The following is a 19,723-nucleotide window of genomic DNA, read 5'->3' on the forward strand; positions in this document are numbered from 1 at the left end:
CGACTAACGGGATCAGGTGGTCAGGCTCACTGACTTGGTTGATACATGTCATCGATCCCAATTGCGTGGATCGATGCTCATCATATTAATCACTGGATTGTCTGATCCAGACTCGATTATTTACAGACTGCCGTCATATAGCTGGAATATGCGGCGTTAAAGAACAAAGCAACCAACCAACCAATACCATGCGTGTACCTATTGTTGTTAATTGCTGTTATCATAATCATGTTGAGACACTTATTACAGAATGAACATGTTTGTGTTTAAGTATGTACATATATATACATATCGGGTATTTTTTACTTATTTTCTAAATAAACTCGTGATTTGTTAAATGAGTTTAGTTCATATTATATACGGAACAATATGACATTTGTACGTATTTTGTGTTTATATTTACTTTTTTCATAGTTTTATTTTTTATTTTGTTTCTTGAAAGAAATTTGATTATACATCGAAGTCTGGATCTGTGTGTATTTTACTGACATTCCATTTTATCAACATTTATACGTGAAACTAATGACACATTATTTCTTACAGTCGCAAGAACTCAAACAGCAAATACAAATATCGTCTTGCACTTTAAACTTTGTCACTGTTGTTTCATTTCCGTTTGTCTTTCGCCTTTAGGAGGTCAGAATTCAGATTTCATTCTGGTGATAAAGAGAACTCACTCCACACTCGTCATGTGGCTTTCGGGTTGTTAGGCGGCAGACTTAGTTGATGCAGGTCATCGTATCCCAGTTGTGAAGATCGATGCTCATGATGTCAATCACTTAATGGCCTGGTCTAGACTCGTTTATTTACAGACCGCCGTCATATAGCTGGAATACTGCCGAGCGCGACGTTGCATTAACAAACATACTGTTTACTTCCTGCATTGATATAGCAGGTGCCTGGCTTTGGATGTGGTATTAAGACACGCCTTCGCAGATGGAAATAATGCATAGCTTGTATAGCATTGTCTGAGCATTATAGCGTACTACATATCCTCAGAAGCCGGTCATCTATTTTCTAAATATACGCTTATACTCTTAAGCTTGTTTCCATATACATGTGTAATCCAAGCGTCACAGATTAACTCGCTAATTCAGTCACAATAACCCATTCAAATAAGACATGTTACAACTAGGTACTTTCAAAGACTAAATGCCTAATGGGTACGAGGCAGTGAGTGAGTTTGGTTTGACGCCGCTTTGGGCAATATCTTTTACGTGTTATGGCATATCAGCTTAATGTAGGAGGTGAGTTGAGGTGAAATGGGGTTTAACGTCGCGTCCAAGATTATTGCACTTATATAGCGACGTGCATGTACGTCTGTGTGTGTGTGTGGCTGCTTGTACTAGTCCGGACTAATGCCGATTTATAGTGCTTGCCCACTGTGATACCATGCCGCAGTTTAACATGAATACCCCACTCAGACACAGTATACTGACTCCGAGCCGACCAGTCCTTGTTTTAGCCCCTTAATGCCGAGCGCCAGACAGGGTAACAACACTTAATGTAGGAGTGACGTAGATGCAGACGTGTGCCACTTTAGTGAAACCACTAGCATGGGCATGCAATAGCAGGCAGAAAGGCATAATCGATGCGAATCTTGGATTTGAAAGCGTGAGAATCCTGACACGGCTAAGGTACACAACTCTGCATAGAGAACTATATCGTCATAGGCCTATATTCATTGCATTATTTATTAGTCAATTAGAATTCTCCCAAGACAGCGTAATGAGGAGGTGGCTATGTTGTGGACATGGCCGTGACATATCTGGAACACATTACACAGACAGTGACATATATCTGGAAGACACCACACAGACAGTGACATATATCTGGAACACATAACACAGACAGTGACATATATCTGGAAGACACCACACAGACTGTGACATATATCTGGAAGACACCACACAGACTGTGACATATATCTGGAAGACACCACACAGGCGGTGACATATAACTGGAACACATCACAAAGACAGTGACATATATCTGGAAGACACCACACAGACTGTGACATATATCTGGAAGACACCACACAGACAGTGACATATATCTGGAAGACACCACACAGGCGGTGACATATAACTGGAACACATCACAAAGACAGTGACATATATCTGGAAGACACCACACAGACTGTGACATATATCTGGAAGACACCACACAGACAGTGACATATATCTGGAAGACACCACACAGGCGGTGACATATAACTGGAACACATCACAAAGACAGTGACATATATCTGGAAGACACCACACAGACTGTGACATATATCTGGAAGACACCACACAGACTGTGACATATATCTGGAAAACACCACACAGGCGGTGACATATATCTGGAACACATCACACAGACAGTGACATATATCTGGGACACATTACACAGAAAGTGACATATATCTGGAAGACACCACACAGACAGTGACATACATCTGGAAGACCCCACACAGGGGGTGACATATATCTGGAAGACACCACACAGGCAGTGACATATATCTGGAGCACATGACACAGGCGGTGACATATATCTGGAACACATCACACAGACAGTGACATATATCTGGAAGACACCACACAGACTGTGACATATATCTGGAGCACATGACACAGACAGTGACATATATCTGGAGCACATCACACAGACAGTGACATATATCTGGAGCACATCACACAGACTGTGACATATATCTGGAAGACACCACACAGACAGTGACACATATCTGGAACACATGACACAGACAGTGACATATATCTGGAGCACATCACACAGACTGTGACATATATCTGGAACACATCACACAGACTGTAACATATTTCTGGAGCACATGACACAGGTGGTGATATATATCTGGAACACATCACACAGGTGGTGTCATATATCTGGAAAACATCACACAGACCGTAACATGTGTCTGGAAAACATCACACTGACCGTATCATATATCTGGAACACATCATACAGACAGTGACATATATTTGGAACACATCACACTGAGAGTGCCATATATCGTCACCACAGCCAACAAATGGCCCAGGCGCCGCAATTCGTTGTGCAGAGTTGGGCCCCTTTGATCGTGGGTTCGAATCCAAGATTTAAGTTTCTAGGTTTGTCAGTTCGTACCATACCGGCAGTGGATTTTATCAATGTGGTTAACTCCTAAGGCATTGCCGTAATAACTGAAATAGTGTTCAGGGTGGCACTGAACCCAAATCACTGGATATATGATCACCTGGTCATGACATCATCTCAAATGTCTGCAGGAACTACTCGGACCAATGAAGTTTAAATAGAGATATTTTCCTTTTAACAGTGCAGGAAATTTTTGAATGTTAACAAAGAGCGTGGTCACGAACCTTACATAACTCACATCATGATAGTGTCACCTAACACCGTCGTTGTTTACCCATCTTATGTGTACCCAGGACAGTCTTTTCAAACAAATATCTAGTCATTATATCAAAAGCATATAGCACTTGACATGTTGTCGTCTTTATTGACCTAATCGCCAGATATTTCACAACCGTGGTGCAGTAGATTCCGGGGACGTACATCCTCGATACAGGTTATCACGTAATTCAGTGCGCACTTACGTGACGAGAAATCTGCGTATACAAAGCAGGTTCAATGAAGTGACAACGCAGTGCGCCGCCTAAACACGTCAGTGCTCATTCACTGTGTTGAGCTTAATCCCCAACACATTTCCTCCCCAGGAACAAGATGGTGAGGGCGAGTACTCTCGCCTCCCGCGACAAGTGGGTTGTTAGCCTTATCCTCATATCTTATGGATGTGGCAGCGCTCTTGCTGACATATTTTGTAAGTATGTTTTAAAATATGTAATAATGTATTTGTTTTCACAATTCACGAATTTAACTGAAAAGAACACAACCATTGTTTTCAAACTTATGAAAATACTTTAATTTTCTCAGTATCAGTGCTTGCAATGGTTAAAGTGACTATTTTGATAAGTGGATGCAGAGTGTTGTTTTCTTCAATTCTTATCACAAGGGAAAGTGCTGTTTTGTGTAACTACGTGAGGCATCAAAACGTCCTGCTTGCTTCAAGACCAACTGTTCGCAGGACAAGGGACATTGTCAAAAGTTGATTCTGTATTTTCAAACGAAAGCCAAATAATGTGTGTAACTGAACCTTATTCATTTATGAAAATAGTAAGTGTAAACTAATTGTTTTCGTTAATCAAAATATCTTATCTAAAATATTAAGCTATATGTTTATAAATGCTCTACAAACACTGCCTGTGTTCATCATACCTCAAGTACGTCAACTAACGGTTTACAAATATGTTAACATATGTTTTATATAAATAAATCCAATAAGAAATATGATACAAGTGAGTTGAAAACAGTACCATTAAACATTCACGATAACTTACTTTTGATGCGACCCCCAGGGTTTCAGACTGATAAACAATATGACCAGCCATCCCTGACTGGGGACCAGAAAAACAAGCATGCGTTGTGTTTTGTCAATAGCTGCACAGCGGTCACTCTACCCTGACCCCCTGGGGCTACTTTCCTCCTCGATCTTAACAATATACTTTGTGACTTGTATTGTTCTCTTCGTCTCATAAACCGTATACAATCGCATAGTTTTATATTCAAAATAACAAGACCAGGAGCGTCACATTCCACGGAAACATTCATAAATCTCTTTCAAAGAAGAAATCACTCACACGGAAAAAACTGGAGATATATTTTAACATGACATGTAGATATGTACAAATATGAATTATGTAAGGCTACATACATACAGAAAATATGTGTTTTTGTGTCGAAAATATCATTCATTAGGAATAGCCTTTGGTAATAATCTAAATATTCATATAATGATATTGTTGAAATGATTTATCTCTTGATATGTTATTCGTGAGCACTTGCCTTCCATTCAGGCTTCAGCAAAGGTAGAACTTGTTCCACGAATTCCAAAGCAAACAGAGGACGAATATTGTTTTGTACTATTTTAAATGACACTGATTTTTTTTCATTTTTACATGTCAGACGTTTATACATGGAGGCAGTATAAGCGATATTATATTTTGTATTTTAGATATTTCAAATGAGTGTACTGTTTATTAATGACAAAGCTTTTGTATTTTGGGTTTCCTTGTTGGCACGTAATGTACGTAGGTTTTACACAGCTTCGAACAATAGTCCTGTTTTATACGGGGTATCACATTGATGTGGAGGAAGTATCAAGGTGATGCGACCCGCTTCCGTGGTCTAGTGGTAGAGCGTCCGCCCGGAGAGCGGAAGATCCGGAGTTCGATCCCCGATCGCGTCATACCAAAAGACGTTAAAAGATGGTACTTGTTGTTACCCTGTCTGGCGCTCGGCATTAAGGGGATTAAACAAGTACTGGTCGGCTCGGAGTCAGTATACTGTGTCTGAGTGGGGTATTCATGTTAAACTGCGGCATGGTATCTCAGTGAGCTAGCACAATAAATCGGCATCATTCCGGACTAGTACAAGCAGCCACACAAACACAGACACGTACATGCACGTCGCTATATAAGTGCAATAATCTTGGACGCGACGTTAAACCCCAGCACGGACATGATGCTGACAGATCGAAGATCGTAATCGGATGGAGTCCAGGGTTCGAACTCTTAACCTGTGAATTATGTCCTGTGTAGGGGACACATTTCAGCATTTCATGATAATTATTCAATAGTTTGAATGTCAAATAAATATTTTGGATTGGGCGATAGCACCACGTTAAACTGTTTCTGGCAGACATTAGGTGCCACTTGCCTATAAATGAAAACCACATTGACTTTCAATGCCAGGGTTGTCATAGAACAGTTCTCTACACAGAAGGCCAACAACTGTTTCAGGAACCCATGCCCACTAACGGTATCAGGTGGTCATGCTCGCTGACTTGGTTGATGCAAGTCATCGTATCCCAATCATATCATTGGGTTGTCTGGTCCAGACTCGATTATATACAGACGGTCGTCATATAGCTGGACTATTGTGGAGTGCAGCGTTAAACAACAAACAAACAAGGGGGTCCTGAGGATACATTCTATCCCGGGTCACTACGGTGTAGCACGGCATTGGTGTCAACTATTGAGATTTGTAACTTGTCACCAATGCATTGCCATCGGGTCTTACCGTCACTTAGATCAACCATTACATTCTTCATGCACATTCCTTACAACTCTGTGTTACAAGATCAAGTTCTAGTCGTTGACAACATACCTTTTGCATAGGTCTTCAAAGAAAAACATACTAGTTGAAGCGTAAGCGCCTAATTAAATTGCCATTAATTGAAATGCTTCGCGAACATCTCAAACGTACATACGTGTGTGTTTTCATATGGCTTTTAGTTTCAACAAAATCAGTAAACGTGTTATCGTGCCACGGGATTGTCTGGTCCACTATCACTGGATTGTCTGGTCAAACCTTGATTGTTTTAAGGCCGCAACCTTATAGCAGGAGTATTGCTAGGCGGCATTAGGTAACAAGTACTTTTAAAGCAAATTGTGTGAGTGATGTCGGTACAGCATAGACTTTGCTTACCCTTTCCGCGAACACCCGGTGTTATCAATGATGTTTAGTGACCCATTCATATATTTTACACCGCTATTTTGTCTGTTACACGCAGTGGAATCTGTTTCGGTAGATAATCGACAGTTTATTCTCTTGCGTTTTGTATTTTTATTCCCTGCCCTGTATGTCTGTCGCAACGTTTTCTGAACAAATAACAAATGCGTCACGTGAATGAGTACCTGGACTTTCTTTCTTCAGGTGGACGAGGCAACCACTCGGTAGTGTTTGCTTAACGTCGCGAATTGACTGAAATAGGCATGTTGGCAAGGGGTCTAACAGGTCGTGCGATGTGATTCATCGTGAGGGAAATGAGTGAGATTGTTGCAACGCCTCTTTGAACCCCAGTTCAGCTATATCACGGCGTGTCAGCAGAAATGGTCAGCATGTCCCAAGTGATGCAGGTCTTAGACGTTTACCACTCACGAGCAGGGTGCCAGCAAACCGAACTCGTTGTCAAGGAGATATGGGATTTGATCCCACGTTCATCATAACCTGGTACACCTCGGTTGCCTTGACGACTGGGCCATCTCGGCTCTTCGTGATTTATTATGAAGAAAAAACCCACATCTGTGGATATAATAATACAGGTCAACCGCGTTACCCTGTGGTTAATGTGTCTCAAATTACACAATTTATAAATGTAATAATAATAATAATAATAATAATAATAATAATAATTCCATTTATATTGCGCCAGATTCCATTCACCAAGTTAATGCTCAGGGCGCTACATAGTTTTAGCAAGTAATGCTAAATGTAACATGACAATTGTTAAGTGTTCATGTATCTAAATGTATATCGTAAATGGACATATCGTATTGAGCGCGAAAGTGTATGGTTACAGCCCTAATATTTAATCTGCCTCTGCATCTTCATCTCATATTTTATTTAATTTGTCAATGCTCACTGCCAGTTAGTGATGCACGAACAGTTTAATGTCACGGGGGAAGTACGTATGAAGATGTAGCTGACGTATAGAGCGGAGGTTAGTCCTTTGGGCCTATCTCTGAAGAAGTGCACAGAGGAACTCTTAAGTGTAACTGTCGAGGAGGGGTTGTTACGCTATTTCAACAAAGGTTCGAAGCACACACACACACACACACCCGGAAATACTAGTATTCTGCGTTTCCGCCTCAGTAAAGCACAGGTTCCTTGGCAATATGTGCTGTGTTATACTGTGAGCATCACTCCCTCGCTTACTGACTGACCAACTGGCTGGCTGGTTGGCTGACTCGCTGACTCGCTGACTGGCTGGCTGGCTGACTCGCTGACTGGCTGATTGTCTGACTGACTGACTGACTGACTCACTCACATTCTGATATTATCCCATTTGGATGCATTTAGTTGCAAGTGAAATAGATTAAGCTTAACTGTGATGTATGGCAACATACGCTCTGTGGATGCAAATGACGCAGGTTAATACTGTGAAATTTAAGTTGAAAACGTTATCAATTATAATTACATGTAACATGCAATAGTTCTAAGATTTGACAACATAATGATATGAAGGGAATATAAAATACTAATGCTAACACAATGTTAACGTATGTTATTACGTTGCAACACAATTGTGAAATGTGTTCAAAGTGTGTTAACGTTTGCCTGTTATGTGTTAATGCATGTTAACTGGACTTTATATACTCTTATGAAGATACACAGTACCGTTTGGGTGTTTTTCAAAGGTACATGACAAAAAGTCGTTATAAAAATGATTTGAAGATGTGATATAGTGTATGTTGAAAGTGCGTGACATAGTATGGTCACAAAATGTGACATCTTACGACCAACACCCGTAGGGGTCAGGATTATAACAGGGCTACATCATTGCTGGTCGTGGTTATGGTTGATTGCGGTTGATTGCGTGTCATTTTACCCCGACGGCGTGGGTCTCTGCTCATAATAACAACCATTTAATTGTCTGGTCCAGACTCGATTATTCGTATCCCGTCGTGATGCAGCCGGGGTATTGCTAAACAACGGCATCGTTAAACAACAAACAAACAAAATAGTGTGATCAGGTCATGTCAAAGGGTATGAAGTAATGGTACTTCGAGGTTGTGACAATGTATGCTGAAAACGTTAACATTTCATTTAGCTCTTTCTGCAAACAGTACAGGTCTCGTTTGTTCAAAATTGGGATAACGTAGAGAAATAAACTGCATTTTTGTAGATTTAAGTGTATAAGTGTGTATATTTTATACTTCTAAGCATATTTCCAATACATTTCCACAGCCGTAACACGATATTTTATTGTAATCCAGCGATATGGAACGACAGAGACCCTGTACAGGAAAGAAGCTCTGGAGAAGAATATCAAACTCTGAACACCTCCAAATGGTGGGATGCGGCACAAGGGTGTGAGGAGTTTGGAGCGCAGCTGTATGTTCCCGGGTCCGAAGACATCCCCCATGACCTGATGGACGCTCTGGATGAAGATGAACTCTATTGGGTTGGAGCCGTGAAGAATTCCAAGTGGATATGGACGTGTGAGCAATGACGTTACAATTCAAATGACCAATCACATCAAATCCATTGAAAATATTTGGTATCTTTTACAAATAACATGTTTATCTCATCTTGTGAACACCTTGTGTTATGATGAATGTCGCCGCGGCGAGAAAAAGTGTTAAGCTGATTTTGCCACGGGATGAGAGATAAACATGCCATCTGGCATAAAAAGTGTTCTGGGGCGGTCGGGTAGCCAAGTGGTTAAAGCGTTCGCTCGTCACGCCGAAGACCCGGGTTCGATTCCCGACATGGGTACAATGTGTGAAGCCCATTTCTGGTGTCCCCCGCCGTGATATTGCTGTAATATTGCTAAAAGCGGCGTAAAACCATACTCACACACTCACTAAAAAGTGTTCTGTTTATTATGTATTTTCGAACGTGTCTTTCGGGACCTCCTCTGAAGACCATTGTGTTAAGGTAGTTCCAGAATAAGTGTTATTTCACTTGATTAAAATATCGATGTTATTTGTGGAAATATATATGATCACTTTCATCACTAAATCCATGCAAATATGTGCATATGTAACTCCACGGCGATTTTAGAACGTAGGACTCTCTGGTCGTTAAAGGCGACAAAATAAGATCGGATGATCACAAAGTTTTCAGTAATGTATTATCCGTAAATAGCTGACCACCTGAAGATTTCAACTGACACCTAGCTAAATGTGTGCCTTCGAACCGTAAAGGCATGACTCGGTGCTCACACGGTCGATCCCTAGTTTGTCTGGGAAATAGAAAAGGTAACATGGACATTTTGTTTCTATGTTCAATTCTTTGAAATCGTTATTTGTTATGTTCGGATTCCCGTTGGTGTCACGGGTACCATGTCGTCAAAGGCACCGCTATTCGAAACTTATGAAAGTTGGTTCTCATCCCGTTTCTCCTTGATTATGTTTTAAGGTTTGTCTGCTAAATATCCATGTTCGTGGGCTTCATCAAATTAAAATGCTAAACGTTTAAAATCTGCGACACTTCGGCTATCCTCCCACATGACGCGCAAACGCCATGATATAAATAAAATATTGTCCAAAGAGGCTCACAAACCCCTATTCTACGTTAAATAAACGAACAAAATAACGTTTTACGATGAATATGACAGAAAGCAAAGACCTTACAGTCCGGAACGGAATACTACTGACATACTACAGTGAGTGAGTGAACTGGGTTTAAAGCTACTTGGACCATTTTTTCAGTTATATTAAATGATGAAGGGCTAAAACTTTTGACACTGTTGTGAAGCACATACGTCGTGTATGAGGCTGACAAACCAATGATGATAAACAGCATAATTCGAATCCACGTACAGCGGATTCTGCATGGCTAGGGGACGCAACTCATGATTTGACAGAACGGCATGCCCGTGTGTCATCACTAGAGCCGTTTACATCTGTTACAGCCGACTCCTCCCCTTTGTACACCTATGTCGGCTACAAACCCACTCCTGACATGGAGAAAACCCTTATCCATGGAAACTCAGCGTTCCAGTGTCACTTGCAGTGTGATGACGACAATACTGTCGGTTTGAGGGTAAGTCGCTTTACAATCACGTATAGCTTAGTCATTGCGTCAAAGATAAGGATGTTATAAGACATTGTGTGAATGTGCACATTTCTAAACAGAGCGTGCAAGAATATATTCTCCAAAATAACACAACACCTATTTGTGTACTTGAAAGGCAACACACAAGCTTGTAAATTGCTATAACCCAAAGGTTTCCCAGCTTGGAACTTGTAATAGTTTCCAATAGGTCTTTAAATAACATGTAACAGGCATCTGAAAACGATTTACATGAACAGGTTTGATTATCAAGTCTTTGAAAGGCATTCAGAAGTGATACACATAAGAAGAGAATTTATGGATGTCAGCTTCTATATTACTGTTACTTTACTATTATTTTATTCATTTTGTTTAAATATGATTATCGCGTTCTGAATAATATTTTTTGTTTTTACCAAAGCGCGACCATTACACGTATGTCGCGTTTTGTTTAATTTGATCGGTTGTTGCTTGGCTTTGAAAGGGAGACAACACGACAATATTAACTCACTGTGTCTTTTTTCAGGGTGAGGAGTGTTATTGCTTGTCGACGGCGGTCGAAACACCTACCACAAACACTTATCAGATCAGATGCGCGGGCAACTTTGACCAATGGTGTGGCAATGAAGATGGAATATCACTTTATCAAATAGGTAAGCTTTGTCACCGATCGGTCGTACACTGGGCCGAGTGTTTCTATGTGAACTGATTGAACCAAACGACAGAGCATAGTAAAACATAAATTAACAGAAGATCATGGTATTCAAATTGATACATTAAATCACGACAGCATTATGTTTTGAGGTACCCCTCGGCTAAGGTCAACTGTAAAACACAAAACGTCAGTTGGATTCTGGAGTCTGGGAACACACACCAGAAAAGGCGTGTTTAAACTTTTCAGGTGAAATGGGGTTTAACGTCGCATCCAAGATTATTGCACTTATATAGCGACGTGCGTGCATGTGTGTGTGTGTGTGTGTGGCTGCTTGTACTACTCCGGAATGATGCCGATTTATAGTTCTAGCCCACTGAGATACCATGCCGCAGTTTAAGATGAATACCCCACTCAGATAGAGTATACTGACTCCGAGCCGACCAGTCCTTGTTTTAGCCCCTTAATGCCGAGCGCCAGACAGGGTAACAACAAGTACCATCTTTTAACGTCATTTGGTATGACGCAGCCGGAGATCTAACCCCGGACCTTCCGCTCTCCGGGCGGACGCTCTACCACTATACTACGGAGGCGGTCTAATTTTTTCAGAAATCTATGGCAGACATTGAAATAAAGTTACTCAATATGCTGCGTCGCTCATCAGCATGACCTGTGTTGCTATCCTATATCCTTTACATGGATTGTTCAAGCCTCCTTAATCACTGGCACTTACATTTTAAATATACATCATCATTCGTGATCAACTAGTCTTATTCCGGGACAAGCCGAATAGCGACTCGTGCCTCTCTCGTGGCCATTATTGCAACCGGGCTCCGTCTTAGCGCAAACGGGCATACCTAAAACAATTGTCAACTCGTTGCCAATGGTTCACATATATTTCCCCATATATTATATATATTTCAGATGCAATTTAAAGCACATCAGGACATTCGAAATTATACAGTATGATTGAACACATTTAACTGTGTCTTGGATATAATTTTAGATGCAAGACATATGTAAAAACAGAAATTATTTCTGAGGGATTCTTTGACGAAGAACTTGAAATCATACGCGTATTCTGGTTGGTTTGTCGTATTTTCGCACATAACATTCATCGAAAGGGGGACGAGTCTTCTTGCAGGTTACGGAAAGGGGCGAGTGGTAACGAATGCTACATCATGTGAACTGGTTGGCAACTGGTTGAGGCGTACAAGCTCGCTCTTTTCGCGAACACCTGGTGTCATCACTGATTTTCACTGATCCATTTCAGATAATTTTCATCTCAATGTTGCCTTTTACGTCTTATGGAATCTGTTTCGGCAGATATTCGAGGCTGGTTAGACCCTGACGTTAACGGTTTGAAATTTAACAGTTCTAGATAAGACTGAAATAGTTCTACACGCGGACGGAGAGTGTGTTTATGCAAAGAAGGAATGGAGAAGACGTATCAGCTTACATCTAGACGAGGACTGTGACAACGAGAGGTCTCTGGCATGTGAAGGTAAGAGTCCCGTCAATGTGAACATTCAGAATGTTTTAACGCCACACTCCAGCTATATCACAGCGGCCTGTAAATAATCGAGTCTGCATCAGACAATCCAGTGATTAGTCATGATATCATGGGCATTATTCAACGCCGTCAGGAGCCTAAACACCTGATCTATTTCGACACCTTTCATAACAAGCTGCAATAAAACGTGGTAATCGTCGGATTAACACAGGGCACGACATGATAGGGCTCTTTTGGGCCAACATGATCTGTAGTATGTACGAAATGTTCAGAACTCGATTAGAAAGTTATCAAATATAGTATTACGGACATGATAGGTTATTTCAAAACTTGTATATTTTGGATTAAAAGCACACATAGCTAAAATTAGACTTTTAGTGTTTTCGTGAAGATTTTTTCTAATATTTTCCATGTGCTGACTTTTGACCCAAGCTAAATTTCTTAGTAGGTTTACATGTAGGTTAAGACCTTACAAATATATCACATTAGAACTCAGGGACTTTCTCAATGTTAGACTTCCTCTTTGCATACGAAAACTATGCCGTTTTCATCCATGTTAGCCATATATTATGTACTCGATCCTGTCAAAGGGGTACAAATTAGAAATGAAAGAATCCAAGTTAAAGAATTGTTGACACGGAGTCCTGGATGACATAGGTTATATATTGTATAACAGGTAGTTTCATATCGTTATCATATATTGTTTCGCACACACACACGCACGCACGCACGCACTCACGCACGCACGCACGCACGCACGCACGCATACACATGCACACACACACACAGGCACACCCACACACACACGCACGCGCGCGCGCGCGCGCATGAACGTCGCTTTATAAGTGAAACAATCTTGCATGCGTCGTTAAACTTCATTTCATAACACCTCACCTCCGCGATAAGGTGTTTACTTGTATATATTGTATATAGATTTAGTTATTTGGCAGATACAGGGGTATCATTGGCAGGTACGCTAATATCACTCATTAACCGACAGCACCGCTACAGGATAAATCACGTTGCCGGGGAACCGTATGTGTCAAACATGATGACAAAACGTGGGACCAGTCAAACAGAACACAACCTTTGCTGAAGGTCAACGACGCAAATCAGGGACATCTGTATGATGCTATGGATCGCCGGCATAGATACTGGATTGGTTTGAGAAGAATATACTTCTGGAAATGGATAAATGGTAAACTTGCAAATCGAACCTATTTTTAACCATTCACTTAATAGGTGAAATGTTCTTCAGACCCTAACGGCTTTGTTAAAGGGTACACTAAACATGCGACAGGTGAATTTCGTATTGAATAAAACATGAAATATTCGACGATTATTGCTCAACAATCTACAGCGTGTCTTCATAAAAATCCTCACAACGATGTCATAACCAAATGTAATTATCATCACCCAACCCCCATCCCCACCCCCACCCCCACCCCCATCCCAGAATATGAAATGGTCGGTCCCTAAGAAGTTTTTAGAGGTATTTAAACAGTAGTAAAACTTGTTTCTTGTCCGGTTCATGTTTGTGAATGAAATATGGTTTGATTTGAGACTAACAAAAGAAAGAATGATTGAATTCACGTGTGTATCAAGATTAACGTGTTACCTGTTGCTAACGGACACATATTTTTTGCACAGGTCTGGACGTGAGTTCTACCCTTGACGACGACAGCGGCCTGCTGGGCGTGAGTTCTACCCTTGTCGACGACAGCGGCCTGCTTGAAGCCTGCCTTACTGTACGGAAAGTGGGGGGCGAGTTATCTCCCTTTGTCACCTTTGCCTGGTCCCCCTGTGAGGAAGAACTGCAACCTCTCTGTGTATCAGGTTGGTCGGTGTTTACCTGCATCCTTTCTGTTGATCATCGGTTATCTCTAGCTGAAGCAGTTGGTCACTTTTGTCTCTGTCCTGTGTTATAATGCTCAATCTGTTCGTTAATCTTACCTTCGTCCCATGTATTGATAGTGAATTATCTATTTGTTAGTCAGATTACCCATATTCCGTGTGTTGATAATCAGGTATCTATTTGTCGTCAGTTTTAACTGTATCCCGTGTGGTAATGATCATCTATCTATCTATCTATCTATCTATCTATCTATCTATCTATCGCGTCAGTTTTCCCAATAATATTTTTGACTTATGTCCATGTGGCGACAATCACATCCCAGCTAGTGCCACCATATACCCATGACATGAGAAGATAATACAGCGTAGCGTGTATGTAATCCCATCTGTTTTAGATAAACGCTTGTATCTCAAACACAAAGAACGAGAAAGATTTCTGTTTGCATTCCATGGTGTCAGACTTCATCTATCCTCTCATTGTTATGTCAACGGGGAACGTAGGTATATATTTAATGGGAAATATCTACATAGATATAATTCGTTAATCTGGCAATTTGTCTTTACGGAAACGTTCCCTTGACATTGAGAACGTCCCGACAAACGGTGTTCCAGTGTTCATGTCTAAACATAGCAATCTTCATCTGTTCTAACTGTTTAGACTTTTTATGTAATATTTGTTTGATTTAGCGAAACTAGGGAGGACACATATACCCGAAACACCGCCGTCCACTGCTCAACCAACGACTTCGACGGGCACAAACCAGACAGAGCTCTTCGGAGAAAACACAGGTGAGTGAACTATACAACAGGCTGAAGAAACTATGCTCGTGTTTAGTCTTAGTACTACAAAGGCTACAACGTTTCCACGTCTAATAGTGTGTCTGGTTTCCCGCCGCTTTGAACATCAATTCAGTTCCAGGCGTGTCCATTTGATGTGGGAGGGAAGCCCGAACTGATGCGGGTATCAATATTTACCAGTGTGGTGAAACCCACAAGCATGGGTATGGTGATGACGGGTATGGTGCTCACAAACCTAGAAACATTATCAGAGGGAATCTGGGATTCGATTATTTGGCCATACGTTTCTGGCACGCCTTAGGGAGGCATCCCTGCACTGCGAATTCCGGCGCTTAAGACTTCTCCCTACTAAGTAATAGTAGAGACCATATAATAGTTCTATTATATGGTCTCTGGTAATAGATAATAGAGGCGGACTAGTGATAGTACTCTACTGGGATACAAAGGTGCAGTTGTGGGTGAGTGAGTGAGTTTGGTTTGACGCCGCTTTTAAAAGTATTCGAGTTATATCCAGGCCTGTCATCATAATGTGGGAGGTATAGTCGTGAGAAAAAAACGGACGAAAAACTACTAGTACTGTTCGTCTTTCAACTCCCCTCCTCTTCTCCGAACTGCTTCACGTCATCCTGCAGTACCCACGACATCTGGTACTGTATGCATCGTCGCAGCATCTGCTTCAGCATCTCAAACTGCCAGTAAATCTGCTACTATTTTCCGTCCATTTAATATAACTGCCGCTATGAGTCTCCACGTATTTTCTGTCATTATTACCTGACAATGTCTTGCACATTTACACTACACTTCCATATAATGTACGTCTTTTCCACCTTGCCCATTCTAAACGTTTCAATACCCATTGTCACAACGATGCATATTTTGTTCTTGTTCTCATGTGGGTTTGACATCATGTGCACGTTTATTCCAACCATATAGTGCGTGCGTGCGTGCGTGCGTGCGTGCGTGCGTGCGTGCGTGCGTGCGTGTCTGCTTGCAAAAGTCCAGGCTTATGTATGTCTGATACCATGCCGCAGTTTAACATAGACACCCCTTTCAAACACTTTAAGATCAGTCCTTAGTTTTTTTCCGTTAATGTCGAGCGCTAGGCAGGGTACAATCATTATCGTCTTTTGACCCCTTTTGGTATCACGCGGCCAGGTATCGAACCATTGACCTCCCACTCTTCAGACAGACGTCCTACCCCACAAAGGGTCTCCTATATTCCTATTTAAAAGATATTCCATACATATGACGCTTGAACATTTCTGTCTTTTCCCGTCATTTCAGGCAATCCTGGGGGCTATATTGGAGCTGTCATAGGCTGTATTGCTGTTTTGATTTGCTGCATCGTTCTGGTACTATTTATAAGACGGTAAGGTTACTGGAACTGAACTTCTTATTGTATAGGGCACTACATCGGTGACCAGCTAGGGTACATATCTACATCCTGGTTAAGGGCAGGGTACATCTCTATACACAGAACAGCACCAGGGTTACGCGTCTGTAATTGCCTGCAAAACAACGACCCCTTCATCGTAACCGGAGAAAATATTTGCTTTACAAATGTTTTCGTTATATTGCCTTCTGGCTTTTACAGTAAATGCTCTTTATAAAGTTTAGAAAATGGCACTTTTTCCATGTATAATGCAAGGAATAATATAACTATCGACAGCTAGAGTTTGTATTTTAGTCACTTGAGACGTCTTAGTCATTTAGGGTTACAAACTTTAATCTGTGTTTTTGTCTCTATCTGTTCCAATAGTTAACATTTCTTCAGGAAAACACAATTATTCATCCCTTCCCTTGCGAACGATTCTGACTTAATGTAGGAAAAACCGAAAATTTACCCTTTCTCTCCTGAATAAGTGCATGCGTGAGTGAGTGAGTGAGTGAGTGAGCCGTGTATAATGCCGCTATGAACACGATGGTAGAACTGATGGGAAACTTGGCTGTTCCGTCTGACAGATGATCCCGTACGCATACGAGAGTTGCCCAAAAGGTGGAGTATTGTCAAAATAGGTTGGGTTAATAAACTGGTACAATATTCTTAAGACAAAGAGATAATAATCCACGAGGAAATGGATAACAATATCAAAAGCAATGGATGTAGTAAAAAATGTAACAGATAAACACAATAACGTCACAATACTGCAACAAAGATCTGATAGTTGCTGTTCTATTAATCACGACCAATGTTGATATAGAAATAATGCTTGTCCCCAAGCTAACAAACATTTATACTAATGTAATCTTTATATTTGTTTATCTAAATGTCATGTCTCTCCCTGTTTTTCAGAAAGAGGATATTCTGTTTTGCGAAAAAATCAGACACACAAACAACAGCAACCACCTTCCTCAACCCCGCCGCTGGAAGCACGACCTACTCTCTCGCCACATCTACTGACCCCTACTACTCCATGCCAAATCCACCCGACGGTCAGTTACCTGACCCTTATGTTGACCGGTCCATTCTCAAGCAACAAACTTTGGACCCTTATTACTCTACCCCAGCTTTACAAGAGAAACCATCTCTTCCCCTGGCTGTCGTCATGCCATACCGACCATCAGAACAAAGTCTCTACGTAAACTCTCCAAAGATTGCCAAGGAAGGAGATTACAATAGTTTCTCTGATACTGAGAAGCTGAACAGTGAGACGCCTGGAAATGCATACAGTCATGCTTTGGGTTTATTGAATAACAGTTATAAAGGGGAGTATGATACCGCAAAGTCAGTGGGCACTGATGATGAAACTAAAGGCACCCAGGATCAAAAGGAAGAGGATGATGGAGTTTATACTATCCCTGATGAAACTGAGCATCAAATGACAGATGGGGAATACGATAAAGCGAATATTTTACGTAATAATTTGGCTCTTACTAAAAGTAATGCAAGCCAGACATGTGTTGCCAGTTATGAAGATCTTGTTGAACCTAGTCATGATTCTCAGGCGTGTGCTCCGGCTCAGAGTGTTGCTGAAGGAGGTGATGGCGATTTCTATGAAATACCCGTTGGAGGAGAATATGATATCGCAGATGGTACCCAAAACATCTCCTCGGATGTTCCTCAAAGAGTTTCTCCCGGTACTTCTCTGTATAGTATTGCTGACATTGTAACAGATTCTGGTGAAAAACACACACTCCATGATAAAGATATTCGAATCGGTGCTATGCAACCTGGAACAGGCCATACGTCTAAGATACCAAACCAGGGTATTCCTGATACCAACAACGTCGCGGAAACGGATATTTACGAATGTATTGACTATACCAACCCTGACCACATTGACGGAGGTGAGGATAAGAACGCTGTCACTGACGGTGAAGGCTCTGCATGGCAGCACGGGTCAGAAACAGCCAACACATCCACCACTGAGGATGGTGAGGAGGGTAGAGAACATATATATGGCAATATCGAAGAGGTGTCAGGCTCCGGCACTACTGGTTCTTTACAAGATGGCCACTGCTACTACAACATAGTCAGCGACACCAACGTCCTGCCAACACTACCATCAACTCAGGGCAACGGTGACGACAATGTCTATTCTCTGGCTACTGATGCATTGGCCTGACCAGCATGGCCTATTTGTTTGTCAATATGATATATACGCTCTTTCTTGATGTAATGTTAATGTGGAACCCTTTACGTCAATACCGGTGCCAATGAAAGAGTAATCAAGGCGGCTAGTATCTCATGCAGGATCATTATAGGACCTATAACACACATTATTGACACAGGAGGTCTTCTCTGTGTCTTGAGTGTGTAGGACAGATCGTATAGAATCACCGGGAGAAAAGGAGTTTTCGCCAGACCAATTCCATCCGTGGTTTAAAGGATTTCCTTGGAGTGCAAATAATAAAAAAACACAAATATTGCCAGGGTTGTTTGGGAGATAGTATACGTCAAAGCTGTTTTGAAATAAAGTTTCATTAAGAATACAAACAAACCAAAATGAAGAAAAAGGCATTCTTTCAATCAAAAACAACTTTTTGTATTTCATGCAAAATTGATCTTTACAAAAAACATGAAAGGCTTGTCCATAAAACAAGACATTAAATTGGTCTGTTCTTTTGACAGTTTTCTAGTCAGTATTTCACTCTGTGATATGAGGTTCAGATTTATGACAAATGCTCTGCTTCACCAGCATTGGCATATACCCTGCAACATCATGCACGTGATACACCAGATGAAACCATTGTTGAATTTTCCCGTTTGTTTGTATATTTGAAAACCTAACAAAAGTTGTTGTTTATCCAGTTTATGTAAATATTTTTGAATTGGAAATAAA

At 41.1% G+C, this 19,723-nt stretch overlaps 1 protein-coding gene across 1 annotated transcript; it reads left to right on the plus strand.

Annotated features, from left to right (window-relative positions):
* The first annotated feature begins 3,669 nt into the window (after nucleotides 1-3,669).
* Nucleotides 3,670-19,722, plus strand: LOC139442605 (uncharacterized). Its single transcript, XM_071223462.1, has 10 exons — nucleotides 3,670-3,823; nucleotides 8,841-9,065; nucleotides 10,484-10,614; nucleotides 11,150-11,276; nucleotides 12,651-12,779; nucleotides 13,789-13,986; nucleotides 14,439-14,624; nucleotides 15,330-15,431; nucleotides 16,725-16,809; nucleotides 17,734-19,722. The coding sequence occupies exons 1-10, from the start codon at nucleotides 3,727-3,729 to the stop codon at nucleotides 19,004-19,006; spliced, it is 2,553 nt and encodes an 850-aa protein (XP_071079563.1). The 5' UTR covers nucleotides 3,670-3,726; the 3' UTR covers nucleotides 19,007-19,722.
* Nucleotide 19,723: the final 1 nt, after the last annotated feature.

Source organism: Haliotis cracherodii, unplaced genomic scaffold (assembly GCF_022045235.1).
Source record: "Haliotis cracherodii isolate W230 unplaced genomic scaffold, xgHalCrac1.p SCAF_5, whole genome shotgun sequence".
NCBI lineage: Eukaryota > Metazoa > Mollusca > Gastropoda > Lepetellida > Haliotidae > Haliotis > Haliotis cracherodii.